The sequence below is a fragment of the Takifugu flavidus genome, chromosome 6 (assembly GCF_003711565.1).
Source record: "Takifugu flavidus isolate HTHZ2018 chromosome 6, ASM371156v2, whole genome shotgun sequence".
NCBI lineage: Eukaryota > Metazoa > Chordata > Actinopteri > Tetraodontiformes > Tetraodontidae > Takifugu > Takifugu flavidus.
In genome coordinates, this window is record NC_079525.1 from 3442017 (window position 1) to 3468528 (window position 26512).

General features: G+C 48.1%; 1 protein-coding gene across 2 annotated transcripts in view; it reads right to left on the minus strand.

Moving 5' to 3' along the window:
* Window positions 1-5414, minus strand: part of inpp4b (inositol polyphosphate-4-phosphatase type II B) — an 81299-nt gene extending 75885 nt beyond the window's left edge. The window contains exons 1-2 of one of the 2 annotated variants that reach the window (XM_057035063.1): window positions 5174-5410; window positions 139-183 (exon numbers count right to left, since the gene is read on the minus strand). In XM_057035063.1, the coding sequence (XP_056891043.1) occupies window positions 139-183; window positions 5174-5243 (115 nt within the window). In that variant the 5' untranslated portion in view covers window positions 5244-5410. Of the gene's footprint in view, window positions 1-138; window positions 184-5173 lie in introns of both variants that reach the window. The other variant, XM_057035061.1, reaches the window with a different exon arrangement.
* Window positions 5415-26512: the final 21098 nt, after the last annotated feature.

A 26512-nucleotide genomic window follows, 5' to 3' on the forward strand; every position in this document is an offset into this window, starting at 1 on the left:
CATGTTTACGTGTTTTTGGGGGAAATAATACGGAGGCCGATGCTCAGTGAGCAACCTGCAGCCGTGTGCTGACTACAGAAGCACCATGTGATGTTTAAAACCGTCAAAACAACGTGATTACGAGACTTTTGAACTTACCGAGGCTCAGCTCCACTTGAGGCATGTTCAGGCTTTGACCCGCACCTGCAAAGAGGGAACAAAGAGGGGAAGATGAAGCCGTAAGAGACGACCTGAGGGAATATTCACACGTACCTCAGACTAACCTGCTTAAATTGAAAATTAGGTATCATGGTCCTCAGACTGTTGCTCTGATCGGAACAGGAAATAGAAATATTGACAGAAAATTGAGAAAAGGTGAGAAATCAAAAGAGTGGAATCAAAGGCTCTTTGACGCCCACATCAAAGCAGAAGGGCTGCACCTGTTCTGCGTCACAATGTCAAATCAGACGTGTTTCTAATCCCCAGTGATGCGGCTATGCCATGACAGCCGCGGCTAATCTGTCGCCTGGACGTTTGCGTGTTCCACGTTCAGCGTGTGCGGCGTCTCGCCGGAGGCTGCGTCGAGCGGCACATCCATCGGTTTCCCACGGTTGCCGATGTTTTTGGGAATCAAGGAAAATGCCGTGACGCCTCAGAAACAGGAAACGGGGTAGTTAGAGGAAGTACTCGTTAAATCGCTCAGCAGAGTCGACGCAAAGCTGAGATTTGAAAGGGATCAAAGGGGTTTGTTGCCATATCAAAGCAGATTGTAATGAGACTGAAGACGCCACACAGCGGGAACGGGAAACGATTATCACGCTGCTCATTATTCAAGTAAGCACACGGTAGACTCCAAAACCTCAGTGACTTCTGTTTTACACCCTTCAGGGACCGACGATGCTGGCGATACTCCGATACGAAAGTATTATTTTGGTGCCTCCGGTCTCTACCTGCAGCGTCCCACAGTATGCAAACATGCCACATTGCCACAGCTGTCCGGGTTGTCCTTGAGGCCTGAACGCACGCTGACGTGCGCCGCCATGATGGCTCGGATCCTCCGTCATTACCGCCGTCACTCATTCATCACGCGCCGACGTGCCGCTGGTCCAACGCCGAGGAGGCCAAGCACTCGTACTTCGGTGCGACATATTAAGGGGCTCAAAAAGTCCTGAAAAAGCGTTTTTTTTCTCCCTCGTCTTGGGTTACTCGGGTGCAATTGGCCCCTTCAAGGCTCATCAATTCCAGTAATGAACCGTGACTTTTCAATACTTACAAATGTAATGGCGCTTCGACTTTAGCGGTTTTATTTCATATAATGAGGAGCCTTCAAATTATGCTGCTGTGATTTCAAGACTTGATTTTTTTCCCCCTTTAAGTTCAGAACAAATTTGGGATTGAGCTCAGGCTGCCTCAGCTGGCCCAAACCCAGACAAAGCATCTTCTTCTCCCTCTGACAGCAGACTGACAGCCCTGTCTCACAGCCATCTTCCACCATTATCTTAGACAGCGTTTCGGGCCAAACTGAAACCCATTTTTTCCTCAAAGATTTCTATTTATGAATTTGCTGACTGATTTTCCAAGACATTTTCTTCGGACCACTTATCTGCTCCACTGCACCGATGGTCAGTGTTTTGTTCCCTAGCAGCCTCTGTAGCTCCTGCAGGACAGATATTCTATTCCTGCAATGTGCATTCTCACCACTAGATGCCACCAAAGCCTTCTGACCAGACCTTTGAGTACCATTTATGAAGATATCATTAAAATATAGGATTTCCAAACCCACCTTGAAATTTCCAGCCATTTAAGGCCCAAGATGTTATTTAAATGCAGAGAGTGAAAGTGGATGACAATTATAATAGAGGATAGTAATTAGTGCTGTGCCAAATTAGGCTCACCTTGGTATAAAAAAAAAAAAAAAAGTTCCACTATTGCTTTCACAACATCCTTTAGGACGAATGTACAATTTATTGGCATTGTACAACATCCACTAAAGATGCTGGATTGTTATTAAACTCACGTAATCAGAAATAATTCCCCTTTCCTTGTTTCACTTCTGTTGTCTTGTAGCGTCTCTGTAGAATGTTCATTTGAATTCATGCAAAACAAACAATGTTAGTGGGACTTCTAATGAATAACATGCACACAAGTCCCAGAATCATTAGAATTTCTCTGTAGCAGCTTGAGAGACACTTGCTGCGGGAGCTGCTTAAAAAGCAGAAGCCACTTGTAGAGCATTCCATATCTACATCAAAAAAAAGGAATTGTATTGATTCTTTTCTGTCTTCGACTGCGCTCGTCAGAGTTGCTAACAATGGGCTGATGCAGCCTGGGTGAAACTGTTGTCAACCTTTGCGCATACGAGCAAGCCAAAAGTGCAGAGTCCACAAACTAAACTAGATCAGCAGCTAAAGTTCCTAGTGTCCGTGAGCTGGGTGGGCTGGGACAGTGACAGCTGCAGGGTCTCCTCTTCGCCGCTTCGGAAGCGCCTGAATGAGCCAGTTCACCCAGCACATCGATAGCAAAACCCCTGAACTACAGAGAGAAGATGAAACCTGCTGCGCTCTGCCGCTGACTGGCGGGGTACAATATCGGGTACTGCAGTTTACTGGCGAAAGAGCGAAGAGGAGCGGAACTGTTTTCCTCAAATCACCAGCAAATCATGCTAACGGGAGTGAGTGCCTGTCAACAATCCATGCTAACTCACTCACGGGAAGAGGTCAAGCGCCCTCCTTGTCCACTGAAATGACTGCGCGTCTCCTCTCAGATGATACTTGCTGCTCGTGGAGAAAAGTGGAACAGGTGTGGTATTTAAAACCGATATCCATGGTGTTATGAATATGGTAATGGGCTCGGCAAGGCGGCGGGAAGGCGGCGCATGCAGATGCAATTCACAGAGGGGCCATTGCAAATGAGGTGCGCGCGCCTGCTACACTGCAGTTTCATCTGGCTCCAGAAAGAATGGCACAGCCTGAGTGCACCTCCAATCTATTACCTGCCCTCCATCTGAGGAAGGGGGGGTATCATAGAGGGGAAAGACGCTCTGAGCAAGAGGAGAGGGTAATTTGTTAGGCTGTGGCAATTTTTCTGGAATGACAAAGTTAATTAACGGGCAGGGACTTAAACGGTCCCTCCTGCCCCTGATCGTTTAACTCGCTTCCATTTCCGCCGTTTCCCCACCCGCGGCACGCCCGCTCACTCCTGCTGAAGCGGGAGAGGTGGGCAGTCAAAGCGGCTCCTGGTCGCTGCTCCGGCCGCCATCAAACACCAGTTCAGTAAAGGAAATCAAGCAATTCCCAAAAAAGATAAAGGCCCTCTGCAGTGGAGGTAGCACAGGTTCTCCAATCAGTCCTCCTGATCTCTTTCATGAATAGATATGAGATCTAAGACCAAATCATGTTTGTGTTTGGATTGCTATTCACTTTGGATTTCCACATAATACCATGATTTACGTATATGGTTGTTTTACGGTGCAGTTCAATGCCACCATGAGCAGGGCCCGCATTGGTTCTTAAACACACACACACACACACACACACACACACACACACACACACACACACCCCAACTTTCTGGAGAACTCCATCTGTCCAGTTTTCAATTCTCTCCTCTGCAGCCTACAAATCCCCTCTGACGATTCAGCCATCAGACAGGTTAAGGCGCCACTAACTCGGCGGATGTTTGCACAAACAGGCAGCCTATTAGGACAAGTGGTGCTGAATGGGGGAGTGAGTTATCGTCCCATCGCTGCCCCGGGAGATTGAGAGGCGACAGATGGTTTTGTTGCCAGCGCTTAATGAAGTGTTGTGAATCAGCTGGGTGTGCTGAGGACGTCTCAACTGTCGCGTCGATGGGAGATGGATAGTGATTGTTCAAGGAGGCCACGGAGGGAGACGCTTTCTTCGCAATTCCGTGATGTTAAAACTGACAAAACGCAACGGTGTGCACGCTCTGCGTGCATGCGTGCGCGCGTGTGTGTCGCTCCACTTTCATTTCCTGTCAACATTAGCAGACAAACACTTTCACCTCCTGACTGATCATCTGCACATCCCAGTGCGGCGGCCGTGCATTTGGCTCTTTTTATCTACAGGATGCCAGAAGAAACCACACCAGCACCGAGACACTTGCGTGGGACACGCGTGTTTGCGAGAGCGTGCGTTGAGAGCGTGCGTTATGAGCACGCGTGTGCGCGGTAAAGCCGTCCCGAGCGTTCTCTCTGTGAATGGAGACAAGGCATCATAATTTGCACTCTCATTCCTCTTTGTGCGGCTCCCGGTGGGGGAGCTGCTGGTATTGAACTTGCACGCCAATGCAAATGTTCAGCGGGGCTGCACGCGTGCAACATCTGTCCTTTTGGTTAGCTGAGGCATTACGCATGCAGAGAGGGGTTTTGTGGCTACAGTGATGTGCTAATCCCTTTAGCATTCTCCTGCTGGGATGGCCAGCAGTCCTCATTAGTGGCGACATTTATTCTATAAGTAATTACGGCTGCAGTGAGTCGACACCCCCCCACCACACACACACGCCCGGACCGACATGTCAACAAAATGCTTTTCAAACTTTTCTTTGCTGTTTAATTCAATCAACTGCTGCCTAATCTGGCTAAAAGGAGGCTGCATTCAAGGGCAGCGCATTATTCTCCCCAGCCAGTCACAAGAATGCTTCAATTAAAACCTGCAAATTTAATACTCTCAAATCAGTCTGGGACAAACAATCTGAGGCGCGTCTTTGATGTTTTGCATGTAAAACTTAATATTCTCGGCCACAATGTGGGGGGAAAAGACTGAATTCTCTTTTGCAGCCCTTTCAAAAACACAAGCATGAGTCAGGAGAGCTGGGCACCACTGGCTGGGACTTCACTCACCTGATTAGCATGCATTTAAAACAGTTTCTCTCCTGCTCCCGTCGGCACCTCCATCCTCCCTCACACTCACACGTGTGCATGCAGCCGCACGCACACAGGTACACACACACTGTGTACAGGTACACACACAGTGTACAGGTACACACACACTGTGTATGGGTGGATTGAGGGGAAACAGTCATTGCAAAACTACAGAGCGATATTCTAAATAGGCAAAACATCTGCTAAAAGCTGAAAAAGCTTTTTTAGTATTTAAAGGAGAGAGGACCTGAGTGGACAGAGACAGAGACAGAGGACAGAGAGACAGAGACAGATGTGGTGTGGTCAGCTCACCTTCAGGGATGGCGCTCAGCTCTCTCATGTCGACCACGCAGCGTTCCAGGTGTTGGCTGCTGTCCTCCATCTGTCCAGCTCAGCCCTCAGTTCCTCCACCTGCTTCTGCCACTCTTGTCCCACCTTCTCCACAGAACGCCGGTCCAGTCTGGCTCGCCGCGCACAGAAGCTGTCAGAAAGAAAGCGATGCACTCGCCTCGCTTTCCCTCTGCCTCACACGGCGCTCGCTCTCTGGCAGCATTAAAGCTGCCTTTTGGAAACCGATATGGAAGGGAGGGACGAGCAGGGGGGGGGGACCTGGAGTGGCGGCAGCAAGGAGAGAGGGAAAGATGGAAGAAGAGGAATAGGGACAGGGAGGAGTGATGAGAGAGCGCGACTTGGAATGAAAGAGAAAGCAGGACAAAATTGATGTTATGTGCAATACGCAGCTCTATCCATCAATCCCAGAATGTCAATGCAGCACCAGGACCGAGTGCACAGCACAACACAGGACCCCCCCCCCACCCCACCCCCCACCCCCCCACTCCTGCATCCAGTCATCCCAGCAGGGCTCCCTTTGATTTCTGACACCTGTCTTCCTCTTCCCCTCTCTCACCTCACAATCAATCCTTCCGTCTTTGTTTTGAATCGAGGAGGAAAACTATTAACAAGCCCCCGACTGCCGAGGCTCACATGGCAGGGGCCAGCATCACGTCACGCAGCATGTGATTTTGGAAGTTACATATGGCAGACGAGTGAGAAGAGGAGGAGAGGGAGGAAGGGAGGGAGGAGAGGGAGGAGGGAGGGAGGAGAGGGAGGGAGGGAGGGAAGGTGCTCACAGTGCAGCGAGTATTTTTAGTGCAGCATGATGTCATCCTCGAGTTTCTCCAGAATGAGGAAACTTCTCTGGTTTAAATCAACAGGTCACTGATGAAGGACAAAAAGAAGCAAACTCAATGACGTTTACGCGCGTTTGCTGTGTGAGTGCAGAAACCCCTCCCAGCCACAACACTGGGTCCATCAAACACCTTCCGTCGTCTGGTCTGAGGGGAGCGGCGTGCTAAAGAGGAAATGCTAATCACCGGAACTTTAGCTGCACATCTGAAACTGCTGTTGACACGTTCTCCCTCGCCCCCGCGTGTGTTTACTCCATGTCCTCTGGTGTCCTCCCACACTCCAAGAGTGCTACATATCGAATACTAAAATACTTGTTCTACTAGCAAAGCAAGAATTTGTCTGACTGGTCCTCACCGCTCCAAAGGAGTTTGAGATTATGTCAAAGTTCTGATGGTTGGGATTTGGGTAACCAGCTGGTTAATGTATTGTCTATGAAAGTCCCCACACAGATAGAAATGCGAGGATGTGTGTGCGTGTGTAAATGTGATGTAAAAGACCTCAAACCCAAAAGGTTTAAAACAAAATTTGGACCGTTTTTGGATCCAGACACAGAAATGCCGAGCTGAGGAGGTCCCACATTAACAACACGAGCAGCTCTCTACACTCATTTGACTCCACAGCGCTCAGAGGTTCGGCAGCTGGAGCCAAACACGGAGGATCACAAACAAATGCGGCTGTAAATAGTGCGTCTGCAGCAAAGCTCCCAGTCTGCAGCGATCCTCATCCGGGAGGATTTGCACTGCCACTGCAGAGGACGAACAAGCACAGAACTCGATTCCAAAGCTGCATGTGCAGATGAACCACCACCGAGTTGTTGAGACGCAGCGGGCACTTGATACTCTCTCTTTGATCTCTTTGATATTACCAGTCGGTAATGTTTATTTCCACTCAGTTTGGGGTTTAGGTAATGCGCCGGTGTCTTTTGTCCAGGCGCCTGATTGGGATCAGGGTTGGTGTAAGAAACTAAGCCAGGATAAACTGGTCCCCAGCGAAGCAACAAGATGAACTCACAACATTTCGTCTTCCCGCTTTACCGCAGTTTCCATCCTTTCATCCTGCCGTTTCCATTTAATCCTCAAAACCACCAGGATTAATGTCTTTGCTTGCTTTAATGAGAGCGTGGCGGCGGGCACACGCGCAGATGTGGACCGAGCTTTAGGGTGGACCATTAGCATTCTAATATGTTTCTCTTACAGGGGCCACGTGTTGTCTTATTAAGGCCTGACTGATGGGGACTGCCGGGGAAAAGGAAATCAATAGACGACGCACTGGAGACGGCAAATCGCACAAGTCTGCTGAAGGGATGGAAGAAAACAAACCATTTTAAGCTATTTGGCCCCAAAGCCTGGGAAAAGAAATCCTCACATTTACCCGTTTAAGCAGCACTTCAGGCCTATTAGAATCAGTGATAAACTCCCCAGTATTAGCAGAGGGATTCACTGCTGACTGGGGGGGGGGGGGGGGGGGGGGGGGTGATGTACATAAATAACAGCACAAAAAGCAGCTGTGTGGGTTTGTTTTGGTATGTATTTATGCCAACCATGCAGCTATATAGGCTAGTGCAGCAAGAGGGTGAGGGTTAGTCATCTGGTTATCAGTGAGAAGGCTGGAGCTCACAGCAGAGGTTGCCCCCCCACACACACACACCTGGCTCTAATCCAGTCAGCTATTTGGGGACTGTTCTCCTCCTCCTCTCAACATATCGAGACGGTGATGGTTTCTGCCCCCTCAGACCACCACTGAGGGACAAACTTTACCTTCCACCCACGCACCCTCGTGGTGAAGACTCTCAGCCCGCTTCCACGATCACGGAGGGACATGCAGCCTCCTCCATCACATCATAGTAAGTTTCCATATTTGTGGGAAGACACCTTCAGACCTTTAAGTCTTTCCAAGTAAAAAAAACTGGACTTGGAGATGTGAACTTCTGCTGAAGTAAGCTTCTCCAGGTTCCTGTGATTCATCTTCAAGATAATGTCTTTCTTCAACGGCAGCGCCTGGTTCTGCTGGGCCTGGTGAGGACCATGGCTGTCTGGACAGTTCTGTCAGAGAGGAAGGGAAGATGGAACCATTGATTTTTCTTTCCTCTTCTCAGGTCACAGCGCTCTCCTCCACCGTGCCCCCGTTAATGTACGCCATCGCCCCATTATCAGATTAACACAGAAACAAAAGGGCAGGAAATTGTGGTCGGGATGGGCCCGACATCGCTTAAAAACACCCTAATCACAATTAAATCCAACCAATTAAACATTTCTTTTAAAGTCTTCTACTGTTTAAATGAGCGAAAATATAAAAGTGAGAACAAATGTCTGTTCTGTGAAGAAGGAAACACGGAGGAGGTGGAGAATCTAAAGCAGCCAGAATATTGCACACAAAACTGCTGGAAAGAGGAGGATTTGTTGGAAGCTCCACGCATAATGGACCTGCAAGACTGCTCGACGTGCCTGCTTGTGTTTAGTCAGACAAACCTGAGGCCAAATTAAAACCATACACACGAAAACAAGACTGATGGAAAAGCAGCTTTTTGGAGCGTGCCGTTAGATTGTCTCTCAAGCCTGCGTGTTATTTCCATGAAGGAGTCCTCTTTATTCACTAATTCACCTGGCTAAGCTCAAATCGTGCTCTTCTTAGCTAAAGTGCTGGGAACAAAGCTGTGGAAAAGCTGAGAAAGCCATTATTATTTCTAATCTTTCACCATTCTGAAGAAAGCTCACATATTCAGGTAACCTTGGCACTAAAAGAGTGGGCGTGTTCTTTTTTTACATTCCAACAGTGCATTCACGGCAAAGATGTTTCTCAGGAAAGGTCGGTCCTGATGGAACCTCACGCCATTATTCACTATTCTGCACGTTCGGTCTGTTGAGAAATGCCTTTATTCTATTCTTAAGATTGTTCCAAGAACCATGCATTGTGGAACGAGTGTTTCAGAGCCGTCTCTTGACACAGGGGGAAAAGTAGCACTCAAGGCTGCTTGACTTTTGCTGCAAACATCTTGAAATACATCTCAACTTCAGACCCAAGATGTCTATTGCTCCAGCTCAGGTGGAGGACCTGGATACATGAGACTGCCAACAGTTTAACAATGTCTGAAAACTGGTCATTTTAAAAGGTGACCTACAGTCGCTGTAATTCCAAACTTGTGCGCTAGGTGACGGATATTAATTATTATATACAGTCGTATTGTGTGTGTCATCTCTCTTCACCAGGTCAGTGGCTTTGGGTGCCTCAGCGTACAAGAGCAATTTAGGGAACGGTTTATCATGTGATGGAGAATGAGCAACAGAAAAACAGGGCGAGACATCCGGAGGTCTGTGTGCAGGAGGAGCTCACGCTGCAGGATTTCTTCCTGATGAAGTGAGTCTTTGCACAACTTCAGACAAAAAAATAGTCAAAGTGGTCTCCAAACAAAATATTCCTTGACTATGAAATGTTTAAGGCTGTGGTGCTTTCCAAATAAAGGGACAAACAAGTCCATCCTTTTATTGTTCTACTCAGGCATGAAGCTTGAGCGGAGGCTTCCCAGACAGGAGAAACTGCTGTTACTACTGTATAAAAACTAGATTAACAAAAATCAACATGTAAACTGTTATATTTCACTCTCCGTGTTCACAACAATAAATCTGCAGCTCAAGTTAAGATAGGCAGGGGATGTATTCAAGATTAAATCAAAAGGATTGAATCTCAAAAGCGATGATGTTGTCAGATCTCCAAGCGGACCGCGGAGTCATAAATCTCGCGTCACACAACATAAATACTGTCATCTGCTGCTGTGCACAATATTAAGTCAGCCACAAGCCATAAAATCCACACCTGCTCCCTCAAATCTTCTGGCACTTCTCATTCCACACGCCAGTGACTCACATGTCAGTCAGCACACGAGGAGGGATTAGAGATCCCAACAGACCGGCCTCCGGTTCTCGCCGGATCTCCAGTGGCAAAAAAAAAAGAAAAAGGGCCGAGCAGATTAGGGGATTGATCCGTCAACGCAAGATCTTGACGCAGAACAATCCCTGCATCCTCCAGATTAAACATTAATGGGGGGAGAGCTTCTGTCTTTTGCCATTTTCCACAGGAAACTGCCGGCAGCGGCAGGAAGAAACTGCAGAGGGAGGAGGGCTCAGCCCAGAGATGAGTTTCATTTGCAAAGGTCAGGCTGCTTCCAGGACAGATAAGGTGAGGAGCAGAGAGATTGTCCTGTAGATAGAGGAAAGCTTTGATTCAACGGCTGCTGCTGGTCGGCATCTGAGGCGCAGCGGGGACGCGAGGTGAGAGCCTCGTGCATGAGCAGCAAACTAAAACACACGCACAAAACACACACACTGATCTGTGCCAGCGTGATACCGAGAATGGAGGAAGAAGACAGCTGAGAGGAGCGGCCTCTGATCCAGCCGAGTACGCCTGCTGTCGGGACGGCAGCATCCACAGCTCCACGTGCACCACGTGCTCGTGGGGTTCTGAGGGCAGAGCTGAGCATGGCCGCCTCACGGCAGCTTTAATTAGTAAAAGACAGATTTGCAGAGTCTCTGATGGGTCATCACACTGGACGGGATGCAGGTCTGACCCCGCTTGGCAGCAAGGGGATAAAAAGGAATTCAGTCCTTCAAACTCTAAAAATGAAGCGAACTGTTGACACTAATGGGACTGAGAGGATGTCTCAAAACTAGCAAAACATCAGGGGTCAATAAAAATCTGTTTCCCAGGGAGGGATTGGGGGAAAAAAAGGCTCATTTCTTCAGTCAAAAATGGGATGGAAGAAAAAGGGAACCCTGAGGAAGGAAAAAGGAGCTTTGGGTGAGGGGATATCCATTTCTGGTGGCAGAGGTTCATATCTGCAGCTCTAAACGGGCACAAATTCTTGGGCGTTCAACACTCATGAATGGGAAGAATAGCTGTGCTGCTAGCGTCTCTTAAAGGGTTCTGTTTTCCAAGTCAAGGGAGATAGAAGAGACACTTCACTGTGTGATTTGCACATTTGTAGAAAGCGTTTAACAACCATTAAGCTCTTTATTCCTTCTAATTCAGACGGAACCCTCGAGCACGCGTCCCTGCATCAACACAAAAACTAGAGCGTAGGCGACCGTCGCCGGGGAAAAAACAGGCTAATTATTTACCAACGCTGAGGAATTGTCCATGTTCTGTGTCTCCTCAAGGAGCGAAAAGTTCAAAACAACATACATCTTTTAACTGCATCTACAGGGCCATAAGTCTTCATTTAGTCCGAGTTTATTAGACAGAACTTCTGATGGTGGAGCTCGGTAAATGAGGCGCAGAGGGGATGTGGCGGGACCGCCATACATTCTCCTGCATCTCAACCCGCACGCCAACAATGTGAATTATTTTTCTTCCAGAGAGGGAACAGCATTAATTCTCCACACCAGTAAGTTCAATAGATCTCAGAATATTGAGGCTGCATGAGTGCTGAGCTGAAGTTCTGAACAACAAAGATCCTTTTGGTGCATTCAGGTCTGGCGTGTGTGCCGATTTCAACGGAACTGAAACGAGCCTATGGGAACCATGCTGGGAGAAAGTGATGCCATCACTGTTGTGATCTTTACTGGGGGATTTCGGAGCACGTCTCGGGGTGCAGACGTCTTCTCCAAACCCTCTGCTGACTGGGTTACGCCTGAGCCGCTTCCCCACTGTCAGTTAAGCCCCGATGCAAAGCCGTGTGTTTCTGCTCATGTGGGGACGGCATGCGCCTGGAGGAAGTCATATATGATTCATGTGCAAATGGTTGTGGAAAAGTCATGCTTTGAGCTGGAAAGTTGGATTCATTTAGCTTTAGCATGACTCCTGCACGCTGGAGGGAAACACGGGTTTCCCGTCAACAGGAGTGTGTGATTGTGGACTCATTAGGTTCTAACAGAAGACAGCTTCAGATCCCTTATGTAAGATGCATAATTTAGAGTTCCAGCTATTTCCCAGGTGTAATTAGCTTTTCTTTGTCTGCACAAGAGACGAAAAAATAATGACTTTGGTTTTCTGATTGATCATATACGGGGTTCCTCTAGGTACGATCACCGGCTGTGATAGATAATGCGATCTTCAGTCTAAGCTTGAAGAAGAACAGGAGAAGATTCTCAACGACTCATCCCATAATCCCCCACGCGGACAGTCTCAGAAAGTACCGAGTCGACCTGGGGCGTCGGGAAAATTCTGGATTCTAAATGGAATGTGGGATGAAGGCCGTCAGCTCAGCAGAACGAGGGGAGCAGGAGGAACTCTGGCCTCCCGTAATAAACTTGTGGGTTGAACCAGGATACAGTGGGTTTGTATCATGTTTATTTAATGGTGAGGATCATTGTCAGAATGTCTCGATAATACAGGGTCAGACTAGATTCGGTCCGCCCGCCGATACGATTGTGTCGGTGTTCTCCGCCATGAAAATTAGGGCCTGCCGCCGGAGCGGCGTGCGGTGAACCCCTCTGCGATATCATTGCTTCCTCCTCCACATAGTCATCTGCAGTTCTGAACCTTTGGCTCTCACTGATAAAATATTTAAGATCTTCCATGATTAAAGTGCATCCTCCTCACCTTGGCAGCAAAATCCATTAACCCCGCGAGAATCAATTCCATTGATTTCAATGATAGAGGCTGGAAAGGTGTGCATGGAGAGATGAGCAGGAGGTGAAGGCAGAGGGTGCAGGGAAGGCAAGGCAGAGCGCTGCTGGGGATTCAGAGGACGGTTGGAGGGGGGAGGAAACTTTTCAGTCATTTCTTGCACAGCCCTGATATGAAAAATGCATGGAACATCAGTCAGGAACAAATTTATTTGCATGGCTCAGAGGAGTCGCTGAGCCCAGGATGCTCCAGAAACACAATGCAGCTGAAGGCAGCGTAGCGTAGCGCGACCGATGGAGGATGTGGAAAAGAAAAGGTCCGTTCGAGCCGGTGCCGACGTCTCAATCAACATCCCAATAACCACAGACAGCCAATAAACACTGAGCCGACCTTCCTGGCTGTGACCTGTAACACGCCGGTGAACCCGAGACCGCTTCATTACCATCAAATCCAATAATTCCTCTTTTAATGCGATGATGGAATGCAGGAATTCATTTTAATCTTCAGGCGAGCGAGCGATAATTACATTTTCGGCATCAATTCTTTAACGATGGCAGGTTTGGGTGCTGCTCCATTATTCGCTGTAACACACAGATATCCGTATCCCAGAGAGGCCCGGTCACTATTTACGCTCCCTCGAGCGATAGGAAGTGGATTTGCCATCCGCTGAAGTTCCTGCAGGGTCATAATTAAAGACTGAATGAAAGGGTGACCCGCCTTCATATCATGTCAGCTACGATGACTTCAGCCTCCTTCAACCTGCAGCGACAGAACAGGAACAAGAGCTGCTGAGATTTAAACCATCAGGCCTTAATTGAAGTGTAGGGAGCGCCGGCTCACACGGCCAAGTACTCTGATATCCCCAGATCAAGGAGATCACAGTCAATTAGGATCTCTCAGGCTATGACAGCCGATGATAATTGGCTCTCAGTTTCCAGTCAAGCTGAGAGCCAATTAGGCTTCCTACACTCGCTAATTAGGGTTATCATTAGTTAAGACATTTGGTTTCACACAAGCTATTTTAACACTGCGTTTGGTGCTCAATTAAGAGGGAACGTAAACACACGTGCACCTTCCCTTAGTGGGGACAAACGTCGGGATTTTTAGAGAGATTGTTCTTTAACTTTAAAGGAAAAAGCTGCCGGGGTTTGAGAAGAAGGTGGATCTTGTCGTTATGGAGGCTGAATGAACAGACGTCATAACATTTGGTTTAATGATCTTTTAAATAAACAAGTCTGTTGAGTCTGACGAGTCTATTAGTTCTAAATCAATGACTTGAACAACTGCTCTGGTCCTCACATCATCACTCTGCTCTTCATCAAGTAGGAATCTAACATTTCTGAGGCAGAGCCATTAAATATGCTGGAAAAATAAATTAGGTTGATCACTGCTTGCTAAATATTGAAAGCCATTAATGAACGGAGACTAATGTAGATGCAAATAGGACATATTAAACAGTCATGGCAACGTACTGGTTCATCCAGGAAACATGCATTTATCCTCCTCTGATATCAGGACACTCAGACTGACTCCCAGCGCAGGAAGTTGCTGACCTCTGACCTCCACTAATGATCCGCCAATCACACCGTGGATCAGTTCAGAAGAATAACGTCCAGATGAAAGCGCTGAGTCTGAATAAGGCTTGATGGATGTCACCTATAAGTTGAGTTATTGCTTCTAACTAAAAGCAAAAATTGCACATCTATGTTCCTGGGCGGATCAGAGCTAAAGCCTTGTTATGTACATTCAAAACTACTCGCAGGGATCCAGCACCAATCAGGCCTTTAGCCCTTAAATGTCTGCTAAGCGACAACAATGAGGAATCAAAGACTCTGGACATAAAGAGAAGCCATTAAGCCGACACTGCTGCACCAATCATTATCAGCCAAATCCCAGGGACAGGCCTCATCACAGGGGTAAAATACAGAGCAGATAAGACACAAGCTAATGATGAGCTTTCTTTTCTTTCTTTCTTTCTTTCAACACCCCGAATCAAAAGCAACAAATGGACAAAAAAAATGCCTGAAGAGGCATCACAGGGAGATGATGAAGGCTAATCATCAGGGTTAAAAGCTGGCTGAAAGGGGGAAAAAAGCCAATCACTTTCCCGATTGGACAGAAAGCTGGTATGAGGATTAGATTTTTCTCAGGGTCAAACGCAGGAGAGACCCGTCCGCAGGCTTCCTGAGGAATCCAAACAGCTGCTTCCAAACACACACAAACACAGGACGGCTGGAGACACACTCTTTAGCTTACAAACCTATGACCTTTGCACCGCTGGCAAAGTCACGCAACAGCAGGTCGTTTTGAATGATTCCAAAAATTAGTAGCGCAAACCTCTGTGGAGCTGGTTTGTGATTTCTCCATGATGGGAGACTGCAGAAGGAGAAAAGTACCGGATTGTGTGTGTGCTGACCATGAAATCGGCCAATAATTCCTGCCCGCCTGACCTTTGGAACAAGACAACGCCGTTTGCTTTTGCCGCACGTCCGCAGTGTACAAAATTGATTTTTAAAACAGCAGGTTGAATGTGAGCAAAGTTTCCCAATCAGCACAACAATGCTGCTCTTTCAGAGAATGCACCAGTGATTTACTCACTGATGATATTGTCCGTGGGTTTAGTTCAATGGAGCCACTGAACTGGATTTCTATGTCCTTCTCACCCTCCTGACTTAGGATGGGGGGGTTCAGCACAATCGTGAGGAGCCTCCACTTCCTGCTGCACTTCAAACTACACCAACGAACTCCATAATTGATGAGGCGCATGTATGAGGCGACGCTTCCCTCAGAGAAGTTGCCGTTTTGCTGCAAACATTTCCAGTATAACTATGATGAAGCTATTGCTCTCAACCGTTTTCCTCATATCATTTTTCTCCCAATCTTAAATCAAACGTAATAAACACTGAAAGAAACGTTATCAGTTGCACGTCTGTCTCTGTGACTTAAATCAGTGCGAATGAAAAGTATCGGCACTGTCTAAATGTCTCGGCTTCAAACAACTGCGCTATGAAAGCTGTGAGGGCTCAAAGCTTCCAACATGAAAACATGAATGCTAACATCACCCCAAAGCCAGATGGCATTTAGAAAGTCGGTTGTTGACATTTCATGGTCTCGTACAAAGTTGAAAAGCTGCTTTCATGTGAAATCTCCCAGTTTCTTCCTTAATATTCCCAACTAAACGAAAATGGGTGATTTACCGGTTTCTCGCTTCACTTCTTGAGGGATACGTGTAGATTATATCTGCGCGAGCGACTGCTAGCCTGTTCCACGTTTCTCCTTGCTGTTTGCCAGCAGAGCAGAAGGAAGATGGGATGAAAGTGGAAAGAGGAGGAAGGAAAAGCTGCTGGAAGGCATTATTTTAAAAAGATTCTGAGGTGTGAGAGAGAACCAGCCAAGTGTCACCGTCACGTCCACAATTCTTCACTCCAGCAATGAGTTTCTCAGCCTGCATGTGCACGGTTCTGCCATTTACAGCTATTGGGGTATCTTTACATCTCCTTTACCATCACTAATAATAGTTTTACTACTGTTACTATGTTTATTGACCTGCTGCTGGTTATAAACTATTTACTGCAGCGCTGCAATCAATTCTTCAAAACCGCGACGATGTGACGCAAACGGCAAAGAACAAAATGCTTTTAGGCAGTTAGAGAAGATCCGCAATAAAGACAGCAACAGATGGCCTCAGGTGTGAGGCGGTTATGGTCACCCAGAGAGCAACAGCCACCCACACACACACACACACACACCTGAAGCGTTTGCTTTGCTGGTCTCATCTCAGGTCAAGTGCACAAAAGGTCACGTGTAAGTAACAGAGTGAAGTTGTTGTTTTTTAACGTGACACAGAGGTGAAGGTAGTATAAAGGTCCTGGAGCCAAGAAGACAGAACAGAGAACCGGCTGAGCTGTTTTTACTCTTTTGTTTGTCTAATAATCAGAATTAGAATTATGTTGTGTTTAGTTGCCAATAAAAAAAAGTTCACTGAACAGAATTATGATCCGAATTCAATTTAAGGGTGGAAATGTGTTAAAACATGAGGGATTGAACTCCAATCCAAAGCTTGGCGGCATCAGCTTAGGCTTAATTAAGAATGGCTGGCTCTTCAAAAGTAACCATTAAAAATCTGCATGTAATTAGCGGGCGAGTGAGCTGCATTCCTAATCTGAGGGCCCGCAGGGCTTCCAGCACCCGTGGAAAAGACTGCATCTGAATCCAGATTCAGCGCTGCACATTGGAGGAGGATGAAGAGGACGCGTTTGCCGGTTCTGCGATATATGAAGAAACATGAGTGTGATGGAGACGTTTGAATTTGTTGTTATTCTGCTCTGTTCCTCTTGGGTACCACATTGTTCCTGGGGAAAACCATCCATGCTGGGAAAACTATAACAATTGAGCAATTTGAGCCTTTTAAGGTAGCTTTTTACACCATCCAACTGCAAACCAACATCTGCAAATAATTCTCCTTTCACTTCTCCCCCATCGACCAGCTTTGTGACGGCTGAGGCGTGTGTGAGTGCTTCCAAACCCTCGACGCTTCGTCTCGACAGCCGAATCCATGAATTCCCCTCAGCAACAACAGAAAGTGTTTCATTAGTCTGATCACTTGTGTGGCCTTTAAAACACCTTAAAGCGAGCGGGCAGCTTTGAGAAGGCCAGATTGGGGTCAAGTCATTGCCTAATGGTGTGCAGCTAATCCACCAGGCATATCCAAACAGAGCCAAAAATGTCCGTTTTCCACCTGTAAGCACAGAGGAAGGTTGGCCCGTCTGGTACGCTTCACTCAAATATGCAGACTAACGTTGTCGCCGCGGAGACGTCGCTGTCAGGCCCGTTTACGTCACTTTACAGTCCCCGCTGGGCTTGAAGGCACCACCGGAAAATCGTCCCCGTTGGTTTCTGCAGATCACATGCGACAGCAGTCGGGCTGCATGTTGCGCAAACTCAGGTTCAGACGTGCGACGTCACTGTGAACGTGGATGAGTTTAAACACGGCCTATTGATTTTTCAAAATGCTGGGATCTAAAAAAAAAAAACAACACTGCCTAAGCAGGACAAGGGTCGCAGCTCTTCCAAGAGCAGCTTAGAAAAGCTCTCCGAGCAAAAGTATTTTTTACTGATTGTTAGAGCACCATTGGGCGCACACGTCAAGTTTCTCTCTCCCATTTACAATGACCCTCCCTCAGATTTGGTGGTTGCGGATGGAGTGGAGATGTTATCAAAGCTCTGGGCAGGTCGATGCTGCACTCACCTCATGCGGGAGACTGATGCAGACCATAAATAGACGTCCTGTGGTCCAGAAGGAGAGTCGGCTCAAACAGCAGACGGGGATATTTTTAAGCTCCAAAAGTGTGGATGATGATCCGAGAGACTTGAGTTGATTTGAAACTGTGTCCCTGAGCAGTCGCAGCTCGTGCCAGTCGTGTCCAACCCCCCCGATCTTTAACAAAAGTGTTATCAAATTAAAAATGCAGCTCTGATTTGCAAACCAGCTCCATGAATAAAGGTCACATGTTCAAACATTCTGCATCTCCACCCAAGTTCAGCAGAATAAATAATCTCAGGGATTCTCCTCATATCTGAATAAAGAGCCCGTTCTTTCCTCCTGCGCGGGTTTGACTCCTTCACACGTCTCCGGCAAATATTGTAAATACATCAAAGCATCAGAATAAAGCGCGAGCTGGACTGTTTGTCGGCCTTCTTTTATTTTATATTGATTAAAGGCAGGTCCAGTGTGATACTTTGATCCCACAGACTGTTGCAGTTTCTGCCTGCGCAATCTGATTCTGGATGTATCTGCCGTCTCCACGACGACAGTTATTTGTGCGTCGTCTCAACAATAACTGCAAATGCAATTAAAGCCGCTGCGTTCGGTGCAGTTTGATTACTCCACGTTAACTCCTGTGGTCCCCCGTCGCCGCGGCTCCTGCTGCGTCCTGATCATGTCTCACAGCTCAGTAATGTCACCTCAGCGTTGGGGGGCCTGTTACACCGAAGCTCAAATCGGATTCTGTTTACTCACCAGGGAAAAAAATATAATGGAATTCAAAATAAAAGGTGTAAGGCGCTATAAAAAATTGGATTGTTCACTCATCTCTGAATCTCCGGGTAGCATCGGGTGTACACTGTTAACCACCCCTGCCCTCTCGCCGATAGCCCCCCCCAGATTTGCCCAATAAATTCGATATGAGCTCCACTTTCGCTCAACATCCAAACCCCCGCCCTCTCTTTGGGCGAGACAGTCTTTATTGGCCAAGTTATTCGTCTTATTGGAGCGCAGAAAGCGCAGCATTTGCATTATTACTCATCAGGGCGCAGCAGGAAGACAATATGCACCCCGACTGCACACTGTTGCCCCCCCAAGCCGCATTTCCGGCGTGGATCATTGCCTGCTGGCAGCAATCCTGCCTGTTATTACCCTTCTCCATCAAGAATTGAGACAACCAGGTCACAACCAGGTCACCTGACTATCACGTTCCCCGGCTCCAAACGCCCGGACAGGAAGTGCACGGCTCAGGAGCAAATGTCACCCTCTATTCAAGTCGTTTAACCGAGGATGGACAGCGGATACTTTGGGCACAGGGTGCTCAAAATCAATGCAATGGGAGGATTCAGTACTTTCAGTACTTACCCAAGAAGAACCTGCCGGCCCACTTATTGGGTTTGAGAACCAAGACAAACAAAGAGAGGGTTTTTAATTAAAATGCAGTGATTTGTGCACTGCAGGAAGGAGTTTTCATTTCCTTGGTGGCCCTTTAAGCTACAAGGGCCACCACAAAGATGGGCACGTGCTGGTGGAGGCCGTATGTTCCAGAGGATGGACACACTTGTGCAATCACTTGAGGTCAGTGTGACTGTCATTACAAGTAGGATTTGGAGCGATGAGCTTGGCTGACATGCAACAAATGTCTAGACACATTTAAAAATGCCAGCAAACCTCTAGTCTGAATATTGTGGCGTAAATGTGTGCAGAATAATTGCATTAGATATTTAAAAGTTGGCCGAGGAATAGATAAGGCAAGGTTTAAATTCCGATATCAGTCGTCCTTGTACCTCAGACTCAGGTAACAGCTGGCATTACATTGCATCAGGCACAGAATAGTGTGTGTGTGTGTGTGTGTGTGGGTGGGGGGGGGTTCTTCTACCTGCTCTGAATGTAAAATCTGACCCAGCGAGAGCAGGAAGATGGCTATCGCACAGGAAGTCTCATTTTGGTGCAGGACACGAGGAACTGTCATCAAATATCACAATCCACTTATTCATTATTGCCTCCCAGAGGGCAGATGGGCCGTAAATCCCAGAGAACAGGAGAGGACACTCAGCAAAGTAGGATTAGGGCACAAAGGGGGGTTTCTTCAGCCGGCAGTTCGAGCTTCCTCAGTGAACAATATTCTGTGTTGTTGGAGCCACATGGGGCCACGCTTGTGGGATACACCAAAACTGATTAAGTTCTGAAAAATGGATTTTGATGTATTTTTTCATTTTAGTTTGTTTCTCTCCCGTCTGGTGTTTCAGCTGTGCGACCTCCTGGTTTACTGCTGCCTGATCATCCTGAAGTCCCTCTCCTGTGACTCCTCCCCCCGCACTGACCCCTCCCCCAGCACGGACTCCTTCCCCAGCGCTGACTCCTCCCTGTACTGGCTCCTCCCCCATCACTGACCCCTCCCTCAGCACTGACTCCTCCCCCACTCAGGTTGGATTCTGCTCTTCTGTTTGTGCTTTTATTTTGTATGTTTCAAGCCACCCATCTAATAGTTCTAAAACTGGTCTGGAACTAATGAAATCAAGAACTTTGGGGCCTAACAATTTTAAAAATAGCTCAATATGAAGAACACAATTTTAATTTTGAGGAAAAAGTCTGAAATGGCCACTGCACAACACCTGCCTCTAAAAATGAAAGCATAATGAAAACCACGATGGTTGCTATTTGAGCCTGTAGAGATGAAAGGCCCAATAAAACAATCACATAGCATATAACACAATAAAAAAAAGCAAAGATTATTATAATAATAAAACCAATAATGGGATAAAAAGATCCACAGCAAAGCGGTTCCTGCCCCGGGCGCTAATGGTAGCTCATGGTTTTATATTAGACTTAATCTGTCAATTAATAATGGATGAGTCTCCGTATAACATAAAAATAAACCAGATTTTCATTTGCAAGTCTCCTTAAAATGAATAAATCAGGTGTGCTCATGGTACCTTGCTCAAGGGAACCGAACCCCCCACTGCTCACGTAGGGCACTGCAGTGAGCTGACAACTCTCGCAGGGGTGTATTTTTGCAGGGCTCCAGCTGTGATCGGCTCCAGCAAGCTTCCTGTGACCCCGAAAGGGATAAAACGATCACGAAAATGAAATAAAAGGAGGCGTGCACCTCCTGCACTGGTGCAGGATGTGTCCACAGGAACACTTCTGAGTGGAAACGACCGTTCTTCAAGTGAGCATTTGCATAATTAAAACACAGACAGTAGAACCATCTTTTTGGACCTTATTTGGTCCCTGCTGGTCACAGAAAACCACATTATTTTACTCCCTTACAGAGAATATGAAGAGTTAAAGCCAAAGATTGCTCCCACTAACACACCATTGATCGTCCCGAGCCCCTTCCTGCCTGATAGCGTGCATGTTTCCATTCGGGTCTCGTCAACATTTAGTCGATAACTCCCCGGTTCCTCTTTGTCAGGAGCTCTCTGTGCTCCTTCAATTAGTTCCGAGAGCGCCGGCTGTCACATGCAGTGAATCCCGACACGTGTGAAGGGTGCTAGCGCCGTTCCTTGGCTTATCACGTTAGAGCCTTGAAACAAGCTGGGGCTAATAACAACCTGTTGTTTAATTTAAATTATTTTGAAGACTTGAACGTAATATTAACACACCCCTCCCCTCCTCCCTTTAACCCAGAGCACCCGCAAAACGCTCCTCCCAATTAAACCCGTTTGCTTAGTAAACAGATCTCAGCGCAGCAAAACCAAAGAGCACCTTCTCAGCTCATCGATATGCAAACCGACCTCCGCTCCTGTAATTGTAAACACCAACTGAGAGGGTCGCAGCACTCCCGATCCACCCCTGAAGGCCCTGCCGTGCAGCCATTTTGTTCATCTGTGATATGCGAATCATCCGTCTGGAGTTCAAAATGCAAAAATCTGAATTTTTGAATCGGTTTAAAGCTCAGCTCGCTCAGGAACCACTGCCAACAAAACGCTGCCAGGAATGTGCCTAAAAAAGGTGCCAGCAGCAACTAAATTTCCAACCTGAGCTGTGGTGATGTGCAGAAAACACAAGTCCTGAACGCGGCGCCGCTGTGGTTCCAAACCCTGCAGGCTGCAGATAATGTGAGCGGAGTCACATGACGGCTGGACAGAGGCACATTTCTACCTCCTGCAATAGTTTAACTATATAATTAACATTTAACTACAATCAAGACAACATATCTTAAGTTTCTTTAATGCATACGAGTTAGCACAGTGTGTATGCTAGTTAGCACAGTGTGTATGCTAGTTAGCACAGTGTTTCTGCTAGTTAGCACAGTCAAAACATTCGCCTCTTCTGGGTTCTGCAGCAGCCAAATCCACTGTTGACAGTTGACAGCTCTAACGCATCTCCAACTCTGGTCCACACAGAAAGAAAATGATGAGGTTGAGCTTTATTTGGGAGCCCTGGGGATGCCGGAGAACAGATGGGAAGCTCTGTCACCTTAATGAGGATGCGACAGAACAAAAGAAGTCATGTGGGACCGCGTGTCACGCTGGCCCATGAACCTCGGCACTGGCTTTGACTTGGCTCAGAAGGAGCATCCAGTTTTCCCGAAACATGACCCCGGCTCCTCCACGTGGAGCAGATTCAGCTGTAAATGTGTGTGTGTCGGTTATAAACCACGCTCTAAACGTGCAACACTCTCGTGCTCGTGTCTGCAGGCAGGTATCAAACAGCACGGGTGTTTACTCAGCTGCTATTGTCGAGGCTGCTGCGGAGTAATGAAGAGTTAGCGTGCTGTGAACAGATTGCAGATTTTTCTTCCTGCACCCGCTGATTTCAGTTTCCGCTTCATTGACTCATGAAGGGGCAGCCTGGTTCCTCGTGGCGCTCTGCCAGCAGCGCGTCCCGATTGGACGGCGAGGTGGCGCGCGAGGAAATCCGAGTACAATTACGCACATGACTAAATGCATTTTGACAGAAGCGGTTGCTGTGGCAACTTACAAGTCGCATCAACTTTTTCACACCGTCCCCCCAGCTGACCATAACCGTCCATGTCACTTCCTGTTGGTGAGCCTCCTCCCCCCCCCATCCAGCCTGTCCCAGAGGCAGGAATACACTGTGGACAGGATAATAAACATCACCGTGGCTACTGGGACAAATACAGTCATTCTGTTCAAGGATGTCCTGAGGCTGAAAGGTTTAAGCTCAACGTGGCGTCTTGTGATCCTCGTTGGCGGCGGGATGCTGAGTGGGTTCGATTGAACCTTCAACAACTCTTAAACCGGCTCTTTCAAAGCCAACAGCTCGGTACCTTTCAAGCGTGATTCCGGGTTCTGTCACAAGAGTCCCTTTAAACGGGGCGCATGTGTCAGCACTGCACACCAGCGTGGCTCTAAAAAAATGAATCAGGAATCAACGCAGCTGCCTCTGGCTGCCGTGGAAACCTGTCAGCAACACAGTGACGCGCCCAGCTCTCCACACCGAGGAGGAAACGGCCATTATGCTCGCTGGAGGGGCTTTGATGCCGACTGGCAACGCCTAAAACCGGACAACTTTGCCGTATCGGTCGACAGCTTTTCTGCCGACGGTGCAGAAACCTCCCGGTGGTGTTCAGCTACAGGGGACGTGCACCAACTGTGCCCCCGACAGTGACGTGAGCAGACCTCCTCCCGGTCCGGTCCGCCCCTCCAGAGGGTTTTATAACTCGTTCCACAACATCTGGGTAGTTTCTGCTCCAGCTATTCAGTGGAAACATCTAAAAGCCGCTTTGATTTCAGGCACCACGGAAACCTAAAGTTCTCTGCAGCCAAGCGCTCGGAGAACGTTGGGCCTTTAATCACGAAGGGTGGATTTGTTTGGCAATATCAAATAATTGATGCGTTAGAATATTGCAAGTGGGTCTCAAATCCTTCGCCTCATCAGGCCTGCGTGGCGAATAATACACCTTTCACGCTTTCAAACTAAATTCTTAGATGCTCCAAACTCTATTAAAACATAATTACATTTCCTTTAACTCCAGGCTTCATGTTAAAGATTAATTTCATGGTATAATTTACATGTTTACCTTGAAACTAACAGGAAACTGAATAAGAGCATCATTATCTCGTGAAATGAAGCCTTCCGTCTTTCATCTTAATTAAAAAAAAAAGGTCTCATTAACCCATTGTGTTGCATTCAAGGACATCTACGGCAGATTATCCCACGTTTCCACGGCGACACCTCAACAACACTCCCAACGCGCACAACCTCAGCTCCAAGGCTGATCTGTTAATCTCCCGCACACGGGAAAACTGTACCCGCAGCAGGTTTGGCAGGATCGGCGTTGGGGAGGTAAACATCAGCCCGGTTTCCTGTTAATATGAAGAGCTTCCAGCATCAACAGAGACGGAGCCAGACCCGAGTGCAGGCAGCCTCCTTTTCTGTTGATAGTCGTTCTTCTTCCTTATTTATTTTTTGACTTTCAGCAGGGGGAAAAGTAGCTACAAATTCGCTGTGCTGTGATCCAAGAGCACGCTTGCTAACATGCTAAACGCTGCTTTTGCCCATCGTCATCCTGCTCAGTAGGTTGGAGACGCGTGTCCAGCAGACGCGTGTCCAGCAGACGCCTGTCCAGCAGACGCGTGTCCAGCAGACGCTCGTACACGCGAGTCAGCCGGCGTTGACCTCGGTCTGGTCCACAGTGCAGAGTCCTGGTACCGAATACATTTGAAGCTACATTTGCGGTGAAGCCGGACAGCAAACGCCACATCTTCTCACTCTTTTTGGAGTGAAAATGGTCACGTGACATGAGAAACTCCCTAATCGGCCCTTTACCGGTGAGGTGAAGCTCCCCGTGTGGATTTGGGCCCAGACAAGGAGAGGCAGCAAGACCACCGCTCAAATTAGGAATAAACGCACCCTTCTGTGGGACTGTTCAGGTACTGAACTTTAATCGTCACTTAATAATCAAAGCATTCTAATTTCACACGGGGAAGCAAATTATTTGACTCTGTGTCGTCCTTCCAAAAAAAAAAAAAAGCCTCACTAGTGTTTTTGCCATAATTGGCGAACACCTGCAGTGAAATTGATTTAACATGCTTTTTTCTCCCCACTGACGTTTAAAAACTGGGATAAAATTTCGGAATTTGTGAGCAGAAGCTCCCACAGGTCAGGGTTTGGGTTTTTTCCTTCGTCCATGTGAGCTAAGAGCATCCAAGAACATCGTTAAGCTTCAATTACAGCTCCCACAACGCGCAGCAGATGGAGAACAGAGGCACTTTTGGAAGGATTTCAATTTGTGAGGGAAAAGAAAAGAGTTCTAATCCCAGATTTCAATTTCCATCTGGATCCAGACGTGTTCGGAGGCCCAATTACAGCTGAAAAGTTCAGCAAACTAAATGTTCACCAGAAAAACCCCATTCAAGTGAAATAACAATAATTAAGCTGATTACTGTGGGTAATCAATCCAAAGGAACCGCTGTTGCCCCTGAACACCACAGCAGACGAGGTTCTGACCCAAATCCAGACCAAACGACCTGTTCAGACTTACCAAGGAGCTCCAGGTGATCCAAGGAATCCAGAGAGCGTTGGCGGGAATGTCCGGAGAACATTAGGACCACTCAATGACCCAGAACTGTCTGGAAGACACAGGTGGGAGGTGACGGGACACAGGTGGGAGGTGACGAGAGAGACACAGGTGGGAGGTGACGGGACACAGGTGGGAGGTGACGGGAGAGACACAGGTGGGAGGTGACGGGACACAGGGGAGGTGAGGGAGGAACAGGTGGGAGGGACGGGAGAGAGAACAGGTGGGAGGGTGACGGGACACAGGTGGGAGGGAAGAGACACAGGTGGGAGAGGGGTGACGAGAGAGAGACACAGGTGGGAGGTGACGGGAGAGACACAGGTGGGAGGTGACGGGACACAGGTGGGAGGTGACGGGAGAGACACAGGTGGGGGGTGACGGGAGAGACACAGGTGGGAGGTGACGGGACACAGGTGGGAGGTGACGAGAGAGACACAGGTGGGAGGTGACGAGAGAGACACAGGTGGGAGGTGACGGGACACAGGTGGGAGGTGACGGGACACAGGTGGGAGGTGACGGGAGAGACACAGGTGGGAGGGACGGGACACAGGTGGGAGGTGACGGGAGAGAACAGGTGGGGGGTGACGGGAGAGACACAGGTGGGAGGTGACGGGACACAGGTGGGAGGTGACGAGAGAGACAGGTGGGAGGTGACGAGAGAGACACAGGTGGGAGGTGACGAGAGAGACACAGGTGGGAAGTGACGAGACACAGGTGGGAGGTGACGGGACACAGGTGGGAGTGACGGGACACAGGTGGGAGGTGACGGGAGAGACGCAGGTGGGAGGTGACGGGACACAGGTGGGAGGTGACGGGACACAGGTGGGAGGTGACGGGAGAGACACAGGTGGGGGGTGACGGGAGAGACGCAGGTGGGAGGTGACGGGACACAGGTGGGAGGTGAGGGAGAGACACAGGTGGGAGGTGACGGGAGAGACACAGGTGGGAGGTGACGAGACACAGGTGAGAGGCCTCATCCAATCAGGCGACAGCCCAGGAGGAGGGAGGAAGAGCAGAGTCGAACAGCCAAATACCAAATAATACAGTAAACAGAGGGGACCTGGTCGGTAGTTTGAGCTGTGGGCAGCAGTGGGTGGGGGGGGGAGGGGAGTTGGGGGGGCTGGATTTCCTGCCCAGGATCAAGTTT